Source organism: Mus caroli, chromosome 11 (assembly GCF_900094665.2).
Source record: "Mus caroli chromosome 11, CAROLI_EIJ_v1.1, whole genome shotgun sequence".
NCBI classification, from domain to species: domain Eukaryota; kingdom Metazoa; phylum Chordata; class Mammalia; order Rodentia; family Muridae; genus Mus; species Mus caroli.
The window spans coordinates 8,327,456-8,347,586 of record NC_034580.1 but is presented as its reverse complement, the minus strand read 5'-3'; the positions used below and the strand labels follow the sequence as shown (position 1 = coordinate 8,347,586).

The 20,131-nt window shown below is 44.3% G+C and overlaps 2 protein-coding genes across 3 annotated transcripts in view; both read left to right on the top strand.

Moving 5' to 3' along the window:
* The window catches only part of Ddc (dopa decarboxylase), an 83,878-nt gene extending 70,263 nt beyond the window's left edge, over window positions 1-13,615 (top strand). For both annotated transcript variants that reach the window (XM_021177576.2, XM_029483720.1), the window contains exons 11-15: window positions 2,884-2,903; window positions 5,445-5,543; window positions 8,221-8,322; window positions 12,287-12,504; window positions 13,199-13,615. In XM_021177576.2, the coding sequence (XP_021033235.1) occupies window positions 2,884-2,903; window positions 5,445-5,543; window positions 8,221-8,322; window positions 12,287-12,487 (422 nt within the window). In that variant the 3' untranslated portion in view covers window positions 12,488-12,504; window positions 13,199-13,615. The remainder of the gene's footprint in view (window positions 1-2,883; window positions 2,904-5,444; window positions 5,544-8,220; window positions 8,323-12,286; window positions 12,505-13,198) is intronic.
* Window positions 13,616-18,773: 5,158 nt separating this feature from the next.
* The window catches only part of Fignl1 (fidgetin like 1), a 10,107-nt gene continuing 8,749 nt past the window's right edge, over window positions 18,774-20,131 (top strand). Inside the window, exon 1 of the mRNA XM_021176933.1 lies at window positions 18,774-18,841. The gene's annotated coding sequence lies outside the window, so the exon portion shown is untranslated. The remainder of the gene's footprint in view (window positions 18,842-20,131) is intronic.

The window sequence follows — 20,131 nt, the reverse complement described above, 5'->3', positions numbered from 1 at the left end:
CCTCTCCCTCTCCCTCTCCCTCTCCCTCTCCCTCAGCAGGGTTCAGAGTTTCTCTGGCTGTCCTGGAACTTAATTTATAAACCACTCTGGTCTCCAACTCTGCCTCCCTTTGTCTCCTGAGTGCTGGGATTGAAGGCATGTGCCACCACCTCCTGACTATAAACCACTTCTTTACAGTCACTATCTGCTGAAATTAGAGATTAGAGCAATGGCTTAAGGTACTCACAGAACCTTCCTGGTACAGAGAGATGCAGGGGACATTCTGCCACTGTCTCCTCATTGAATTCTGGTATATAACACAGCCCAATTCTTTAACAGACACAGACACAGACACACACACACAGACACACACACACACAGACACACACACACAGACACACACACACACACACACACGGACAGGACCACGTTCTATGTGCCTATTATCCTTCTTTGTAGGCCACAGCCTCCAGTACAAAATCATGAGTGTAGGCTGGGTTCTGAAGGGCACCAAGAGAGCAGAAATCCACATTTCCCTGACAGTATTTCTGCTCAACTGTGTAGCCAAGGATGGTGTCTCACACTTGTAACAGTCTTGCCTCCACCTCCCTAGTGTTGGGATTACAGAAATGTGCCACCACACCCAGTTTATGATTCTGGGGATAAGTCCAGGTTTTCATGCATGCTGGGTAACCATTCTACCAACCGAGCCTGTATCTCCAGCCTGAGATTTTTCTATAACAGAAAATGCTGACTTCTGCTGCCAAAAGTGGGAAATCATTGCTCTCACTAAGCAGGCTTTTCAGATATAATCTGTGTTAATAAAGATCTATTTTGCAAAGTGGAAAAAGAGTCAATGTAACATTAGATTTCCTAATTCAATGTTCCAAATGCAAATATTTCTGTATTAATTACTTTTCTGTTGCTACAATAAAATATCACAAACCAAAGCAACTGAGAAAAGTGTTTATTTTGGCTTACAGTTCCAGAGGGATAGTGTCTATTGTGGTGGGAAAAGCCTGACAACAGGTAAGGCTAGACAGGAACAGATCACAGTCTCATCCACATACAGGAAGCAGAGAGAATGAGAACAGGAAGCAGGTGAGGCTATAAAAAGCCCACCCCTAGTGATGAAATATCTCCAGCAAGGCTCTGCCTCTCAAAGGTTCTATAACCTCCTTAAACAATACCACAAACTGGGGACCAAGTGTTCAAATCTATGAGCCCATGGGAGACATTTTCATTTAAACCACAATTGTCAATATATTGTATTTCTCACAGTTTTAAGTATTGCCTGATTTTATTGCTTTAAGGTCTCATTTACAAGCTGCCTGCCTACACCAAAATAAATCATGAAGGGTTAAAGATGTAGTAGGCATGAAAGACACAATAAGCAGTCTACAGTGTGTAAACAGCTGTAATCATAGGAACTTGTAGGGGAGTTGCTGGCATTGTTGCTGCCAGCTCTAAGTGATGGTACAAGGAGCTCAGGTGTTGAGGCCAGTCTCCCCTCAACCCCAATGAAACAGACTCACAAAGAAGCAGATTTCCACCCATGTGTGCTCTCCTCTTGCTCTCAAAGCCACTGTGCCTAAATCCTTCTCCTTAAAGCGGTCAGTGTACCTTCCTCCCACCATGTTTCCTGAAATGAGGAAATGCTCTACAGTTCTGTAGATGGCAGTCGCTAAACCACAGCGGGGAAGATGACACTTGAAAGATGGCTCATCTGGCAGAACTACCTTTTCAATTTCCTTTAGTTCCACACAACAACAAGATTAAAATAGCTGAATGTGACTAACGGTACTGTATCAGATTGCTCAGGCACATACACTCTGAGGCGGCGACGTCAAACATTCATTTTCACTTATGAGTCATGTAGTTATGGCCAGGTACCTTGGGCCTTTATGAGTCACTATCAGGTTTTTTTTTTTGGCACCATGCCACTGACATCAAGTTTGTTTATGAGCTCCGTTGCTGGCAAGAAGCTCCAGAGAAAAGGTCAGAGTGTGGGATGGGAGTTGAAGACCCTGTCTCTGAGTCACTCAAAAGATAGGCTGAGAACAGTAGTTATGTATGTCCCCAACATGGCTACTTTATCCTAGTTAAGAAAAGACCTAGACTTTCCTGAGTCCCAGTAGAAGTCAAATAATTACTTCAGAAGTCCTGGATAGAGAACGTGAACCCTCCCATGCAGTGCAGTGCACAGTGGGTATGTTAGGTGTTCCAGCTGAAACTACCATGCTGCAGTTGCTATTGCCTAGAAAGCAGGGGCGTGTGCAAGCTGCAGCACGCTTTGCTTGGCCTGCATTTCTGGGAGAGATTTCCAAGGTGCCTGACTCCCTATTGTGCCCAACAGGGCTGCAGCCAGCCTTTGTGTTTTCCCTTAGTCTGTGTCCAAGACACTCTAGAAACTGTGGTTTGTGACTCCACACAGGGCTTTCTTCCCCATGCTGTCCTGGGATCTAGGGCTGTAGGCACCAGAGAACATCAGAGTGCTAAACAGGCTTTGTAGAACCCATGTGGAAGCACTGAGTCCAGGAGAAGAAGGAATTTGACTCAGAGTGTTTAGAGCAGCTGCTCTGTGCCAGATGCCAGTCAACACCCTTGAACATGGAGATGAGACCCCCCCCACCTCCTTATTATTTGAATCATTCTTTGTATCACCAGCTCCATTAATAATTCAGCCTTCCAAATGTGTCCTGGGCATCCTGCTTTCAGGGACTCCCCTTGAGTCAGTTACCTTGAATGAGCCACAGAGAACACATAACCCTAGCCAGTCCTTGGATAGTTTCATGTCTGCCACAGAAGTCATCATTTATAACATAAGCCTGGAGGAAAAAAAGATACCTTTTCTTCTAATGGCCAATCTCTAATGGCTGCTTTTTGTCTTTCTCTTTTCTCCAGGATTCATCACTGACTACAGGGTAAGTGAGTGGCTTTGCCCATTGTAATCCAAACTCTGAGATGCCAAGGGCTCCCTTCTGTGCTGTTGCTGTCACCCCCACATTCCGGAGCAGGAGGCTACAAGAGGCACCTTCTAAATGTGTTCTGACAGACATATTAGGTGGCTTTGCCGTCTATCAAGGGTCTGTCTCCACAGCCCACGTGGCCCTTTTTTCTGCCTTCTGCCTGTACTTGGGGCAGTGTCCTGGGGAGTGCTAGGGCAGAGTCAGAGAAGAGCCAGCCTCTTGGACAGGATCGTAGTCTTGGCAGTCTTTCCTCTACTCACTTTATTTCTTTTTTCATTTTTTTTTTTTTTTTTTTTATTCACCACAAATGTTTTCTGGATTTTGAAAACACCAGGTTGTCCCAGCTTTGCTCTGGAAAGGAATTTGGAACCGCAAGTAATGCTGGGAGGTTTCTTCCAAGAATAGAAGCCAAGCCTGGCCGGGAACATGAGGGGCCCACTGCATCTGCTGTCTCTCTCAGAACATGAAGGGGCCCACTTCATCTGCTGCCTCTCTGACTAAAAAAAAAAAAAAAAAATCTGACCTGGCTTATTTGCTGGGTGGGGAGGCGGGTGTGCATGGTGAACACAAGACACTATCAAAGCATCTTGTTGGAAGTAGTGTGTCTAAATTCTTGGGGCAGTATGTCAGCCACTGATAATAAGGGGTAGCTGGATTACCTCTCCTAGACACAGAGTACCCTTCCTTCTCCTGATGACAGCTGCGGGCTGGCAGGTGCAGGTTACCAGGGAATCTTCATTCTATCTTCCCCTAGGCCAGAGTCTCATGGAAGCTTGTGCTATGGGGAAAAGCTAGGACTTGTGAAGCTATGGGTATGGCCAAGAGAACACTCCATTTTCTCCTTTAACTTTGTACAAGCTAGCCCTATTTAGGATCCAAGTTACCTTTTAGAAAGCACAATTTAAGGGATACTATAAGAATAATATTAAAAGTAGTTTGAGGATAAGATCACTTAAAATCTTTTCATCCTGACACTTCTGTGGGGTTTGGATCTGTATTACTTTTGTGGGGGTATGAATGCCAGACTTTGGAGAGGAAAAGCTCTACGTTAAACAGAGGTTGGCCAGTCTGTAAGCAATTGTCAGCAGACCCTCCATTGTTTTAAGTGAACTTGGCATGAGGTCAGATGTCCCCTTCCCCACAATGGTACTTAAAAACTGTGCAGAAGCAAAATGGAAAAAAAAATCCGCAATTTTTGCACATCCTATGGCCTTATTGTCTCATTCTGATTTTATATACTTGGTAAAATTGTAGGACTGCTGCATAATAATTCAGGAAAGCCAGAGTCCTTCATAAAGAAACAGTTTAATAATAAGGAATTAAACTAGGAAGTAAAGTCTGATGGTGCACACCCTTAACCCCAGAACTCAAGAGGCAGGGGCAGGAGGTTCTCCTCGCCTACCAACCTAGCCTACTAAATCCATGCCAGCTGGGGCTACATAATGAGACTGTGCCTCAAACAAAAAGCAATTATACCATAGGCATACATGTATAGGGAAAACAGCATATATAAATTTGGTGTTGTCTCAGATTTCATGATTCAGGGAGGAACGACTGCATTTAAAAATAAACTTTGTATTCCTAGAAGCAGCACGGAGTCACTTTTAATTGTAGCTAAGGCTAATTCTTAGTCGGATCTGTGATGGCAGACAGCAGACAGCAGGTGAGTTTAGGGTGCTTTTCCCAACTGTAGAACACCACCCAGAAGGGAGACTGCTCTTTCTCTCCAGGAGACTGGAGCCTAGGGACTAGATAAGAAGTAAAGAGCTCCCCTCCCCCAGCCTGCCCTTTGTAAGCTCAAGTAAAAGAATTTCAAAGAAAGCCAGGAAGTAGTGCAAGGCCATCCTCCCGACAGGCCTATGTCTCATGCCTGCCCTTTCCTACGTGCTTTTATTGCATTTCCAACCATCATCCATCACCATCAAGAAGAATGTGAGGAGCCAGTGTGAACAGCCTGTCAGATGACCGTCTGGAAAAGCTAGGAGAAGCAGAGGCAGGCTTCTTTGGTAAAAGGGTATTAGGGGTCACTCCCCAGAGGTCAGTGAGACAAAGGCGCTGATACTGTTTCAGAGTGCAGCTTCAGTGCATCCAGGCAGAGAAAGGCAGACACACAAGGAGTTCAGCACCCTCTCTCTGCCTGGATGACCTCCTGCCCCCTCGGAAGCTGCCTAGGGCAGGACCACATCATTCCTATTTCTTCCCGGAGTGCCTCCTCTGGGGTGTACTCAGCAGACATTTGTGCTTTGAAAATAGCAAACTTCAGTGCCTCTCGTTCAGTTCAGTGTTTCTTCTGTCCTCATCTCCACAGGATGTGAAGGCATCTTCTCCCTCTCCTCTCCCCAGCTCACACAACAAGTTGTACGCCTTCCAGGCTGGGAAACCGGCATTCTATAGGAAACTGGCTGCTTCCAGAAGAAACCGGCTGACTGGGAAGCTGAAAAGGAGCCTGGTTGTTTGCACGGTTCTCACTGACGGGTTCTTTATATTTTATTTCAGCACTGGCAGATCCCACTGGGGCGACGATTTCGCTCTTTGAAAATGTGGTTTGTTTTCAGAATGTACGGAGTCAAGGGGCTGCAGGCTTACATCCGAAAGGTGACTGCCTTCTTTGTTTATCTGAGTAATGTTCTAACGGTCGGTCATCTTAGGAAACTCAGAAACGAATTCAGGTGTCTTTGTAAGCAAACACCATCATGCATTGCCTAACAACAGGGATAAGCTCTGAAAAGTACATCATGAGGCCCTTTCATAAACATGAGGGCATCAGAATTTTCATATACAAGCAGAGACAGACAATTTCCTAGAAGGGACAGGCCTTTGGGGACAGAGGAATGGATACGATAAGTTATTCTCCCCCAGTGAAACGAGTCAATTCAAACCAGGTTTGAATAAAGGCAGGTTTCTTGGGAAGCAGCTCTGGGGCGAGTTCACTGGTCCCAAGGAACGAGGCGCCACGAGGAGGGAGACAGAGGGGAGGGGGAAGAGAAAGCGAGAAAGAGCATGCGCGTTCAGGGAGAGAGAATGCAGAGAGGGGGGAGTGAGGGGGAGCGAGAGGCCAAAATGTCTGGATTACATAGGAAAGAGCTTCTGGGGGAGGGGAGGGGAGGCCCAGCCCCGGGCTGGAAAGTTCAAGCTGGAGAGTGAGGGCGGCCATGATCTGCTGTTGTCTGAAAGGGCGTTTTTCTTTTTTTCCCTTAAGCACAGCGTTGGAATCAGGCAGTAGTTTGGGTCTTTACGATTAAGGCACTCACAAACTGGTTCTATGTATCTTCTAAGACACTTTCATTAGAATATAGGTTATTAGCTCCAGGAAGTTAATTAAAAGCAGTGTGTAAATTTAATGTTTTTCTCCCCCACTACCACCAAACAAAATGAAATAAAACAAGCAAGCAAACGAACAACAGCAACAACAACAACAACAACCAAAAACCTCCCAAACTAAGAAAACCTTTGAGTTGGTTGGGATAGATAGCATCTAGTCCTTTTGTCTCAAGGAGGCTTTCTGGGCAGTATGGAACTTCTGTTCCAACAAGCCACCCAGTTCACTATGATATGCGTTCAACTAGCTTGAGGGCCACTGATTATTCTAAGTCCTACTACCCTACTTTTTTTTTTTTTTTCAGGCTAAGCCCTGAGTATGAGCCAGGACTTGTCTACCCATTTAGTCAGATGCAGAGGGCCCAATGACTTCAGCTGAGTCCTTTCTAAGCCACAACATCATCTTGATGAGGCAAGCATGCCTGTGGTTTCCAGCCTGTGGTGGTGACAGCTTTCCCCTTAAGTCCCACTGCATTACCAGATGTGCAGCTAAAGGCAGGGGCTGAGTGTCTTGGGCCCTCTTCTATGACAGGATGCAGAAAAGCAGTCGTTAGAAGAGTACCCGCCTCTTATAAACTGGCATCTATCCAGATCACAAAACTGTTGTAAGGAAATGTATGCAAACATTGAGCAGTGTAAGAAGCTACACAGGGGAAAGAACTAGAAACCTAGAGTGTGTGTAGATTTCTAGATAGTCCCTGATCCAATTGCAAACGGGATAAGGAGGGTGAGTCAACTTGTGTGTAATAAGAAAGAAACCCCAAGTGGTTTATCAGTCAAAAGTGGTGATGACTCTCAGTTCAGGACAGCTCACTGCGATTAGCTTGTGCCAGGTTAAAGACACACCACACCTCTTTCTGGAAAGGCCCCAATCCAGCCTTCACAGGAGACCGACCATAGGAATGGTCAAAGATGGCGTTCCTAGGCTTGAGCTAATTGGAGAGCATTTTAGTCCTGAATCTTTGGTGCCCTCTGGTGGTAAGACTTGAGACAATTGCTTCCGTGGCATCTATGACCAAACAAGCTGTGTGTGCTTCAGCTCTTCCAAAGGATGGGCCTTGTGGAAGTTAGTGCTGGATGCCAGGAGGCTCCAATTAGCGAAGTGTGCCCTTGGACAGTGAGCAAATGTTCGTATGTGGTTTTAATCAGTTTTTGAATTCTTTAAACATCTAGAGATGAAATAAGTTGGTGTATTCAATGAGATCACATAGCCTTTTCTTTTTCCTTTTAATTATTTTATTATTTTGGAGATAGGGTCTCAGTATGTAGCCTTGGTTGGCCTGGGGCTCAGTATGTCGATCAGGCTGGCCTCAGACTCTTAGAGTCTTGCAGGTGTTGTGATCACAGGTGCACACCATCACACCAGAGGGTACACAGCTCTTGAATGTGGCAGGTTAGGGTGATTCCTATCTGCAAGTTGGAATCAGGCTGGGATCACTATCCCACTTACTGCAGAAGTGATACCCCAGTGTCCACACCAGATACAGCTGATGTGAATCTCAGCTGAGCCCAGGTATGCCTGAGGCCTACGTACGCTATGACACTTGTTCTTGCAGGGTCTCAGTTTCCTATCTACAAATTAATAAAGCTATCATGAGGAGGTCAAGGTGGCCTTTTTTTTTCTTTTAGAATCTTCAACTACTTCTTTATAATGTTTATTATAAAATTATAAACGAAAGGGGGTTAAAACATAGATCCATGGACAGAAGAGAATGAGGTTTTTGTTTGTTTGTTTGTTTGTTTGTTTGTTTGTTTTTGAGGAAGCGGGGATCCTTGTGGTATAGGGCAGATGAGTTTCTTCTCAACCTATGTGAGAAATGCTGGTGAGGATGCAGAACATTGCTCAGCATATGTGACTGACTAATAGATGTGCAGTCCTATAAGGTACTGGGTGGCCAGGGTTAGGCTAAAGTTGTGATGAGAAAAACAGCAAGTTTCCCTTCCCTTTTTCCAGCATGTGGAGCTGTCTCATGAGTTTGAGTCACTGGTACGCCAGGACCCTCGCTTTGAAATTTGCACAGAAGTCATTCTTGGGTTGGTCTGCTTCCGGCTAAAGGTATGTTATGCCAGTGTCAGCCATCTTTGTTTTTGTTGAACACAATAAAGTGTTATTCATGACATCCACAAGCAAAGTTGTGTACCAGTTGCCAAGGGCTACAGAACATGACCTGTGGTGCTAAGCAGGCCGTGCTGGCTGGCTGACTGGCCCAGTAGACTCTCCTCCATGGACTTGCTGCCCAGTTTCCTCTGCTGTGATTGGATGCTTTCCTCTTGACCCAATGCCAAGAGTCCATCCAATACCTCTGGAACTGTAATCCTCTGCTGAGTTGCCTGTGGCCTCAGTAACCAGGTCACCTGTGGACACACAACATCAGCACATCTGGGAACCGGGTTGATAAACAAACCCCACTGTCCTAGTCATCTGGCTATATATACCTCCACAAGATTCCTGCACAGAACGGGTACCTGAGTTCTGTGTTCTCCTTGGGAGGGAAGCCTGCCCAGATCGGCATGGGAGTAAGCTATCTTTGCAGAGACTTACACAACCATGTTACTCAAAAGGCCCTGCTCATCACTGTCTTATAAACGAAACCAGATGCTCTGGCCATTACTAAGATGCCTTTTAATAGGCCAACAGTTTTATGTTTTGTTTTCTTCCTCTCCTCCTTTTTACAGTACTGAGATGGAACCCAGAGCTTCACAGATTCAGGACAAGTTCACACTATGCCATAATACCAGAACCTGCCTCCTTTTTCTCCCCTTTTAAAAACTAAGAGACAAGGGCTCCAAGATATTAATTACCCAGGCTGACCTGAAACTTGCGATCCTCCCAAGTAGCTGGGTCTGCAGACACATGCCACTACACTTGACTGGAAGTTTCTGAATCAGTTCAAAAGGTCTTCAGGAGACCTCCTTGTTCAAGCTTAGACAACAATCATGAGAAGGAGCAATCTGGGATACATCATTTTCATGGTGTTGCACTCCCTGTACCACATCCTTCTCTCATCTTGATCCTTAAAGGTTTGAGATGAGATCTAAGTTTGGGAGATTCTAGAAGGATCAACCACAAGCGTTATGGTGTGAGTGCTAGAGAGGAACCTCATGTTTTCTGCAAGCATAAAATGTAATGTCTAAGGAAGATGTATAGAATGACCAAGAAAGTGGGCCATAGGTAGCTTGCATGGGATGCCTCAAGTATATGTCTCTGGAGTTCGGTGTGTGGAGCATGGGATATGGCAGGGCTACCAACATTGGCATTGGTACTGTGTTGACTTCTTTGTCCTCTAACTATTTGCTTTCATTGAGGTGGACTGCTGCTGTAAGATATTTTCAGTTTTGTAGGATGCTTATATTTTAATTTTAATAGTTTTATTGAGATATAATTCATGTTGGCCTTTAGCTTATACATTTGAGTGATTTCTGGTTGTGAGGTCATCATCACAATATAATTTTAGGACATGTTTGTCTTCCTTAAAGACCTCTACATAATATTGCCCTTGTGATGCTTGTCTGCTTCACTTTTGATGTGATGTTGTAGTGAAGGCTAAGATATTGGTGGATTTGTATCATTTAGGATTATTCCAAATACACTTGGCCTCAGATTTTGCTCCTTCTCACATGCATGGTAGTGTGCACAGCCCTCACACACAGAACCCTCCAGACTCTTTGGCTAAGAAACTTTTCCTTCTGTGAAACTTTGTTATCTCCTTGCCACGATTATGCCTTTTTTCTTAAGGAAGCATGTTAGCCAAACACCATGTCTTATTTTCTTGCCTGTATATTGTGTGACTTGCCACCTTGTCCTTGTCTTTTCCAATTTGATGAGTTCAAGAAGCATATACAGTGGCTGCTTACTTACTAAGACAGAATCTCACGTAGCCCAGGCTACTCTCAAACTGGCTATATTAGCCCAAGACTATCTTGAACAGATTTTCTCATCTTCATTCTCAAAAGGTGAGGTTACAGGTATGCACCACTCTACTGACTTAAAGTAGCATCCACTATACAAAATTCATTTTTGTGGCATTGGGGATTAAAACTAGGGTCTCAAGGGTGCTAGGCAACTGCTCTACCACAAAGCTATACTTTCTGGCCCTTGTGGCCCATTATTAGACATAAAGTATGAGACATTACAATGGCATAGTTACTCCTTCTTCCCTGGCCAGACTCCTTTTATCTTACTTATCTTACTTTTGCCTTTAAGAAAATGTATTTAGAGCTGGGCGTGGTGGCGCACACTTTTAATCCAGCACTCGGGAGCCAGAGGCAGGTAGATTTCTGAGTTCGAGGCCAGCTTGGTCTACAAAGTGAGTTTCAGGACAGCCAGAGCTATACAGAGAAATCCTGTCTCGAAAAAAAAACCAAAAAAAAAAAAAATATATATATATATATATGTGTGTGTGTGTGTTATATGTGTGTGTGTGTGTGTGTGTGTGTGTGTGTGTGTGTGTGTGTATTTAGGGCTAGAAAGATGGCTCAGTGGTTAAGAACACTGTCTGCTCTCCCAGAGGTCCTGAGTTCAATTCCTAGAAACCACATGGTGGCTCATAACAATCTGTAATGGGCATCCAATGCCCTCTTCTAGTGTGTCTGAAGACAGAGACAGTGTACCCGCATATATGAAATAAATAAATAAATCTTTTTAAAAACGCATTTACTTATTTTATGTATGTGAGTACACTGTGGCTGTCTTCAGACACTCCAGAAACAGGCATTGGATCTCGTTACAGATAGTTGAGAGCTACCACGTGGTTGCTGGGAATTGAACTCAGGACCTCTGAGAGAATAGTCAGTGCTCTTAACTGCTGAGCCATCTCTCTAGCCCTACTTTTGCCTCTTCATTATTGCATCTCTGATCATTTCTGTTTGCTTTCTGGTCCTGCTTCTTGGAAGTGCTTTCTACTAAAGCAATTGAAAATAGCACACAACTTTTCCCTAAATAACTGGCTTTTGTTTTCTGTGTTATATGAATTTCAAGTGCGTGCTCTCATGTGTGTGTGTGTGTGTGTGTGTGTGTGATCCTTCCTTGAATAGGACCTTATTGTCCAGTTACAGCATCTCTACCAACAATATGAATAGCCTGTAGTTCTCTCACGTATAGTGAGAGAAAAGATTTTCTTAGATGTCACACTCAGACCCGAAGCTAGAAGCATGTGTATCTGTCTAAGGCCAAGAGCAGTTCTCAATATCCAGCTGCCATGGTCCAGGCAGAGGTAACACTTTCCTTTCCATGCATCCTCCTACCTCTCGACCCTTAAAATCCAGAATAGTGGTCTAGCCTTGCAAGGGTCTTATGATTAGGGAGTGAAGCCTGAAACCAGCCCCTGGTACATTTTGCTAGACTGAAAGGCTTAACAGCTTGGAAGCCATTTCATGACAGTTATACAAAGGAGTAAAGAAATAGGCAGAGAACAGCTTACCAGGCTGTCTACTTGGGGCCCAGCTGGAAAGTGATGGCTGTGTGTTGTTTGATAAGGTCCTCTTATCTCTGGTTAGTCATTGGGAGTGGAGGGCTCTGGCCTCCCTGTCTCCAGCTTGTTGACTATTCTCTTTTTAGAGAGGCTGAATAGAGATTATCCATAATCCCCCATTCCCGCACTTACGAATGCCCTTTAGAGATTCTTCTGGGAAACAGCTAGCCTTGCCTGGGGTGCTCCATGGTCTCTGTTGTTGAGACGTCCTGTGGGTTCCAATATATCTAAAGCTGCTCTAGTGTACCAGAGACAGGGTCACATAGTTTATCCTCATCTATTTGCTGACAGTCCCTCCAGGGACCTTCATCATTCTTAAACAAACTTGGAGGATAAGAAGGCCAACTTCTGATAATACAGATCGCTGAGAAATGCTATCACAGGGAGAAGTTATCTTATAAGTTCTTTAAGCCCATGTTAGTCATTTCATCAAACTTTCTGCCATCTTACACGTAAAAGAAAAGTAAAGATGGTTTCTTCGTTGTCTACCATCTCTAGGTGTTACTAGACTTTGTATTATACGATGGATCTGCTTTCTAATTCCCCCAGGGCTCCAATGAGTTGAACGAAACTCTCTTACAAAGAATAAACAGCGCCAAAAAAATCCACTTGGTTCCCTGTCGTCTCCGAGACAAGTTTGTGCTACGCTTTGCTGTGTGCGCTCGCACTGTGGAGTCTGCCCACGTGCAGCTGGCCTGGGAACACATCAGTGATCTAGCAAGCAGTGTGCTGGGGGCAGAGAAAGAATGAAAGCAGAGCTGCTTCAGGTAAGCTAGCTGCACCAGGGACATCTGTTTCCTTGTGTAGGCATCAGGATTCCAGCTCAGTCCCAGCATGGCCACTTAGTGCTAAGCAGCTGTGCAGTGAGGAAGAGAAAACTGTATCATAGTCAGGAGAAGCAGAAAGAGTGTTACGTGCCATGATTCTACAGACTGAATTTGTATTCATTTCTGTGGGCTTATATACAATAGTGTATAGATCTTGCTGTATACTTTCCCTTCAGATTTCCCCAAACAGCACTGACCAAAGCAACTATCCAAATAAGCTTTAGCTATATGAAAACAGTAAATGGGATTTTCATGTGACCGTCAGGAAAGACCCAAACTGCGATGGTAAGGAAGGGCAGGCAGGCTTCTGTGCTGCTTATCAGAGAGGAAGAATCACAGCCAGAGTAATTTATAAGATTTATCATTAGAAATGTTAGACTGGTAACATGAACTCTTTTGTTAAAATGATCTATTGTATTGGACACTGCAGAAACAGTGTATTCCTTCTCTGAAGTCAGTTTAGAAGTACACAGAATTCTAATTTTTATTATTTTATTTTTGTTACTGTAGTGTCGGGAAAGGAACAAGGATCTTGGCTAGAACTTCTAGGCAGGTGCACTACCACTGAGCTACATTGCCAGCTTTCCTTATTACTAAGTTAGCCTCTAAGTTCTTGCTATTTTTTCTCCCATAGAGATCAAAAGTTGAAAAGAAGTTTATCTGAAAACTGGAAAGAGAAAAATAACTACCACTCCGTCTTCGTGAAATCATGATTATATGTGGTGTCATGTGTGTCTCCAATATTAACCAGAAACCTCTGACTGACTTTTTGGTGACTTATCAATGAAGAAATATTTTCTGTATTGTCCAGGGAAAAGTATGTTCTGTGTGGAAAGCTAATGTCAGTGGCTCTAGCTTCTATTCTTTGTGTGGCCGTGACTTCTGTTGATAATAAGATGTCTTTGTGCTCATAAGGTCATTGGTAGCAGGATAGGCTTATAGAAATATTTTCCAGGGCAGTCTTTGGTCTTACCTTCAGAGTATATCTATGGCTGTTAACTTGTCCTCTGTATGGCTAAATACTAAATAAACAACCTATGTGCAATACTAACTGTATTGAGTAAGCATCTTGTTTTACACTGTATCAGACTCATTCTTGTGAACTTGACTAACCCTTTCAGACACTTGGTCATCATGTGTTTAATGAAAGCCTGGTATATGTCAGTCACTGTTCAGAATCATTAACAACACTCAAGTTCTGCTTAGATTTCATGAGTTCAATTTCTAGGTATTTACTCAAATAATCTCTGATCTTTATATGGAATGATTCTGATTTTAGAAAAATGTTATTTTTTTGTAGATTTATTTTTAAGTGTGTGTGTATGTGTGCGTGTGTGTGTGCATGTTGCACAAAGAGGCCAGAAGAGGCCATTCTATCCTCTAGAGCTACAGTTATAGGCAATTATAACCCTTCTAATTGTGGGTGCTAAAAACTAAGTGGGTTTTCTGCAAGACTAGTGTGCACTCTTAGCTACTTAGCCATCTCCCCAGTCCCAGCATAAGTGTATTTTGTTCCCTTGGAGACTTTAGAATTGTCAACGGCATTCACATGAGGTCCTTGTGTTGCTAACAGGTATGGTGGTTTATAGTGAGTATCCACTTGATAGGATCTAGAAGCGTCGAGGAGACATGCCTCCAGGGAATTTCTCATTTAGGTTGCATATGGCCACACTCTGAGGGATTACACTGATTATGTTACTTGAGGTGGTGAAAAACACCCCTGGTGGCATCTTCCCTTGGGCTTGGGTCCTAGACTGCATAAATGGGAGGTAGGGGTAATCTGAAAGCCTGGAGTACTTCTTTCTAAAATGGTCTGAATCTTTAGGGAATAGAGTCTAAGATCTCAGCTTATGTTCAAACCCAGGAAGGATGCAGTCTTGTCTAACTGTGGCTCATTTTTAGCGCATCCACTGTCTTATTAGAGTTTCTAGCGCTATGATAAAACACCATGATCAAAAGCAACTAGAGAAGGAAAGGGTTGATTTGGCTCCCACTTCCACATCACAGCCCATCAATGAAAGAAGTCAAGGAAGTACTCAAGGCAGGACCTAGTGAAGAGGGCATGGGGTAATGTTGTTTTACTCAGTTTGCTTTCTTACAGTAATGAGGCCACATCAGTCCAGGGGTGGCACTGCCTATAGTGAGGCCAGTCTTCCCATATAAATCTTCAATCAAGAAAATGTCCCACAGGTCAATCTAGTGAGAGCATTTTCCTCTTCTCAAATGACTCTAGCTTTGTGTCAAGTTGCTAGCAGCACATCCCATCTTCTGGCCTTTCTTCAACATGGTGCTCAGACACCAAAACACTCAGCCCTAGAAACAGGAAGAAGCGCTTCCTCCCAGTTAACAAAATCATACACCAGCACTTACTCTATGCCAGGTGCTGTTATCCATATTTAAAAATACCAACTTAATATCCATTTTAAAAATTCCATAGCTGTGTGTGGTGGTGCACGCCTTTAATCCCGGCACTCGGGAGGCAGAGGCAGGCGGATTTCTGAGTTNGAGGCCAGCCTGGTCTACAAAGTGAGTTCCAGGACAGCCAGAGCTACACAGAGAAACCCTGTCTCGAAAAACAAACAAACAAAAACAAAACAAAGAAAAAAAATGGAAAAATTCCATGAGCTAAGCTGCATGGGTGGCAGTGGGGGTGTGGGGGAGGGATTTGGTGCTTATGGGACAAGGTCCATTTATCTGCCTGGGTAAATCTTGCCTTTGATCCCAACTATACATTATTCAGATAGAAGTCAGTATTCCAAAGCCAGGCAGGCATAGTGCTTTAGTGCTTTAGGCCTTTAGTGCTCCCAGTGCTTAGAAGCCAGAGGCAGGCAGGTAGATCTCTTGAGTTCAAGGCCACCTTGACCTATAAAGTGAGTTCCAGGACAGTCAAAGCTACACACAGAAACCTTGTCTTGAAAAATCAAAACCAACCAAACAAAAGAGAATTGAGAATGCCCAGACGTGTAGCAAGTGCATTTAAATCTGTGCCTACTGCAGTTGCTCATTGGAGCACAGTGACCTCTGGTGGCAGTGATGCGAGATGCTAGACCTCAGGTTTTTACTGATTCCAGGCACTTCAAACTAGAGCTGAGAAAGCCCGAGACTTATCTGGACACAGCAGAAAGCCAACAAAAGACTTATCCTGGAACATCTCTTGTTTAGAATGTAGCAAAGAGAAGGCTTCCTGGAACTGGAGATCCAAGTCAGGCTGACTGAATACGAGTCAGCATACAGAAAAGGCGGAGATAGAAGGACGTGGGAAAGGGATATAGGACAAGACCCCAAGGCAAGGCAGGATTGAACTTTTAACATCGATTGAATCCAATCGATGGCATAAACTCAAAAATGGTATTACTGGTATTCCACTCAGAAAGTTCACATTTGAGGAGGCATGGTACTTACCCAATAGCATTTTGGCCTAAGGATTGCTGTATTATTTTTTTTTTAATGAATAATATAAATTCCCAAATATTAATAGTGTTTACTTCTTTGGTATCAAAATCTGTTTCTTGAGCACTTCTCTCTGTGTGCCACAACATACCCTTGTAAAAAGTAATGGGAAAAACAATACAAAATTACTAGCAAAGTAAGTTGCTTGCACAAACTGGTAATATTTGAAAAGGTCTTTTTAAAGAAACTTGTGTGGTTCCCCAAAGCAGACATGCAATAAACAGTCACAAGAAGAATTATGGCATGACCCCATAGCCTGTTCAAACTAGAAGCAGAAGAATCCACACATGGACCAGTTTTTCCTAAACACAGGAAATTCACAGCAGCCAGAGGCCAAACTACCTCAGCTTGATAAAGTCCCTCTGCTCTAACCTCCCAAGAAAAGTGAGCTGACGTGAGCTGATACCAACCTGTCAGCTCCTTTCCGACTCCTGTTCCTGCCCAGTACCGGCTCTCGTTCTATTTTGTAGAGTGAAGGTTGCCCCATTCAGGAATATAAAGGCTAACAAGAACTTTGTCAGACTTGTTAAAATTCTGCCTCTGGTCGTCGGGGAGAGCACCGTCTAATGAAAACTTTTCATTAGGACTGTATGTTCCATTCATGTTAGACTGTATATCCGAGGAATGGCTGGCTACATCTCCAATCTTCACTGGTCCTCTTTCACCAAGGCATGTTTGAAGTGGATTTCAGGAGAAATCCAACTGTACTCGGGGAATCTCGGAGAAAGAGACAGATTTAATTTTGCCCCATCTTCTTTCCTATCTCTACAACAGCCCACTTCTCACATTGCCTACAAACATAGGTTTTTGGTTTTTTGTTTTGTTTTGGTTTTTGGTTTTTGAAGACAGGGTTTCTCTGTATAGCCCTGTATAGCTGTCCTGGAACTCACTTTGTAGACCAGGCTGGCCTTGAACTCAGAAATCTGCCTGCCTCTGCCTCCCAAGTGCTGGGATTAAAGGTGTGAGTCACCACGCCCGGCCAAACACAGTTTTAAAAACACTTATTATTGTGTTTGTGGGGAAAGGACATGTGCCTAGAGGTCAAAGGACAACTGTGTGGAGTTGTTTTTAATCCTTCCACTTTTTCGTGGGTTCTGGAAACCACACTAAGGCCACCAGGGTTGCACAGGAAGTACCTTTACCTGAAACATCTTGCTAGCTTCCAAACACAATTTTTCTGGCAGAGGATGCATATTATTTGGGATCATTTTATTTTCTCTGACCAAAACAAATTAGCCAGCTGAACTGTACACAAGCATTGTCTGAGATTATGGTTATAAACTCATAAATACATAAACAAGAAGAAGCTCTCCCACCAAGGACCAGTTCTGTCTGCTTAGGTGGCAATTTCTTTCTTGCAGGTCCAATAACTTCTGCCCATGAAAAAAGAGTCTTATCAAAAGCAGTTTGTGTTCACGGTCAGCAAGTTTACTACTTGCATAGCTTAAGCCTTAAACTCTTCCACAGTACACATTGGGTTGTGAGCCTAACAAAGCCAAGTTAAAAAAGACGGATGCCAGAGAATAATGTTGCTTTTTGCAGGATTCCTGGTCTTATAAAAAAATAATTAAAACAAAACAAAACAAAACCCAGACTCAGTAGGAAACTGAAAGGCAATTTTGAATTTAGGGGAAAAATAAGACAAGCTAGACATCTTGGCAGCCTCTGGAGGAGGCAGACGGATAAGAGGAAAAGAGAAGACCATGCTTTTGGAGTTAAAGGTCAGAAAAGCAGGCAGGCTCAACAATGCAGGCCTGGGAATGGCTGCATGGGTAAGGAAGGTCTTCAGCCTGATTAAAAATGCCCAGAGCCGTAGAGCAAGCAGGGTTAGGAGTGTTGGGTCAGTATTTGAAGGAGATAGGATGAATAAAAGAAAAGTTAAGTTTTCCCAGTGAAAACAGGCAGGCTTAGCGATGAGGGTTGTAGACAAAGAAACCAAAAAAAAAAAAAAAAAAACCAACCCAGCACAGCCCCCCTCCTCTTCCCTCTCTGACAATCAGCTCCCGACTGCTTGGAGCCTGACCCAATGGCTTGTTATGCCTATACAAACAATTAAGAACCTAACCCTTGGTGACCTCTCCCCAAATTGCAAGCCGTCTTGGCTGGTAATAGAGAGGTGGGGGTGGGGTGAGGTGGGGCCCAAAGCCACGAGGGGAACGTTCCCTCGTGGACTCCAAGCTTGTCCATGTTTTAGCTCCCTACGATTAGTTAAAAAAATAAACTCTTCAGTTCTTACTGGACCCCTGCCAGCTACTGCTTCGGTAATCTCGGCATTCCGTCTAATGCTGGCTGTAGCTTTTGCTAAATCTTCCTCTATTCGAGTCTCACTATTGGATAACTGCTGCTGAACTGGTTAAGGCCGGAGAGCGCCGGGGCGGGCAGGCTCTGGAGTGGCGGCCCGGAGGCTACACCTCCCCTTCCCCCTCCCGGGCCGGTTTCGCCCTCCCAGGGGACTCCTGCTCTCTACAATCCTGAGCTTTCTTTCCTCTCTCACTGCCTCTGCCTAGGTGCCTTTGCAGCACCTAGCTCGGCAAAAAGAACATATTAAGGCTGCAGTGAACCGGAAGGCAAGGGAGTGCTTAGATTTATCGCCACCGCGCGGGCTAAATCTACCTCCTAGAGCGCGGGCCGGAAACCCAAATTCCCGCGTTAAGGCCTGGGCGGTGACCTCAGGCCTTCCGAGACTCCGCCCTCACGCTGCGTGCAGCGCGCGCTCAGCCGCCCTTACTCATACACGCATGCGCAACGCGGGCCGAGCCGTCACTTCGCGCAGGCGCACTTCGAAAGGCGCGCTTTTCGGTGGCTGCAGTCCCGGCAGGGAGTACAGGTGGGCCCCGGTAGGCTGCTGTTCGCCGCTAAGCCGGCGGGAGGAGGCTGTGGTTGCCATGCCGGCGTGTACTTTGGTTTTGTTTTGTTCTGTCCGTTCTTAGACTCGGGTTGTCGGAGAGGGTGGCCTTGGGAAGCCCGCGGCCAGACGGCGGCTGGGGCTGAGGGACGCCGTTGGGCGTGACGGTTCGGGATCAGCCAGCCACAGCTACCCCCCCGCTAGGACTGCTGGGAAGGCTGTATCCGGTTTGCCACCTAAATGTATTCATTTTCGGCAATACTAACACAAGTGAATTTTCTCCGAAAATCAGAAATGCTCCAGCATCTAAACTTGACGCCTAAAATAACATCCTCATCATGAAACTGTTTTAAAAAAAAATCATTCCTGCTCAGAAAATAGTATCTACAGTTAACCGTCTGGTTATGTAGCTAATGTATATATTAAGTATACGTGAATTGTATTTAGAATGGAGTCCCCTACCTGATGTATGTGTCAATACCTAGAAATCAGACACACTTCTGACCCCCAGCAGTTGGAATAAAGATACTTTTCAGTTGTGATAACTGGTTCCAGGCCATACGCAGTCGCTACGGCCTGAGGGGGGAACCTTCCAAAGGGAAGAAATAATAATTCATAATCTATCATATTTCTAAGTTCTGGGGACCCTATAATGCAACAACCTGTCAGCTAAATAATGGTGCACGCTGTTTCTCCCCAGGTGAAGACATAGCTTAAGAGAAATACTCAGAGTCACTGCTGAAAGAGCAGATTATGCATTCAGAATTCAGGGCATGGGAAATGGCTTAGTGGGTCAAAGCTGCCGAACCTGAGGACCTGAAGCCTGTGATCCCTAAGAACCGTCCTGGTAAAAAGAGAAAACCCAATTCCTGCACGTTGCTCTCAGACTCTTCCCCAATAAATTACAATTAATTAAAACTTTTAAGTCCAGTGTCTAAAGCTAGGTCTTTACAGCTTCAGATCCTGTGTTCTAAATTCCTATGCTACTTTGCCACTAGTAAACTAGAGTTCTGTAAAGTTCAAAAATGATGTCTGGCATATAGTAGGCCCTCCAGTTTTTAATCATTTTTAGTGGATACCATGAACTAGGTACTAAAGAAAACTTAAATACAATGAGAAGTAGTTCTTGTTTGCAGTAGCTTCCTGTCAAGTTTGAATGACCAAAACATTTTTTTTTTATTACGTATTTCCTCAATTACATTTCCAATGCTATCCCAAAAGTCCCCCATATCCTCCCCCCCACTCCCCTACCCACCCATTCCCACTTTTTGG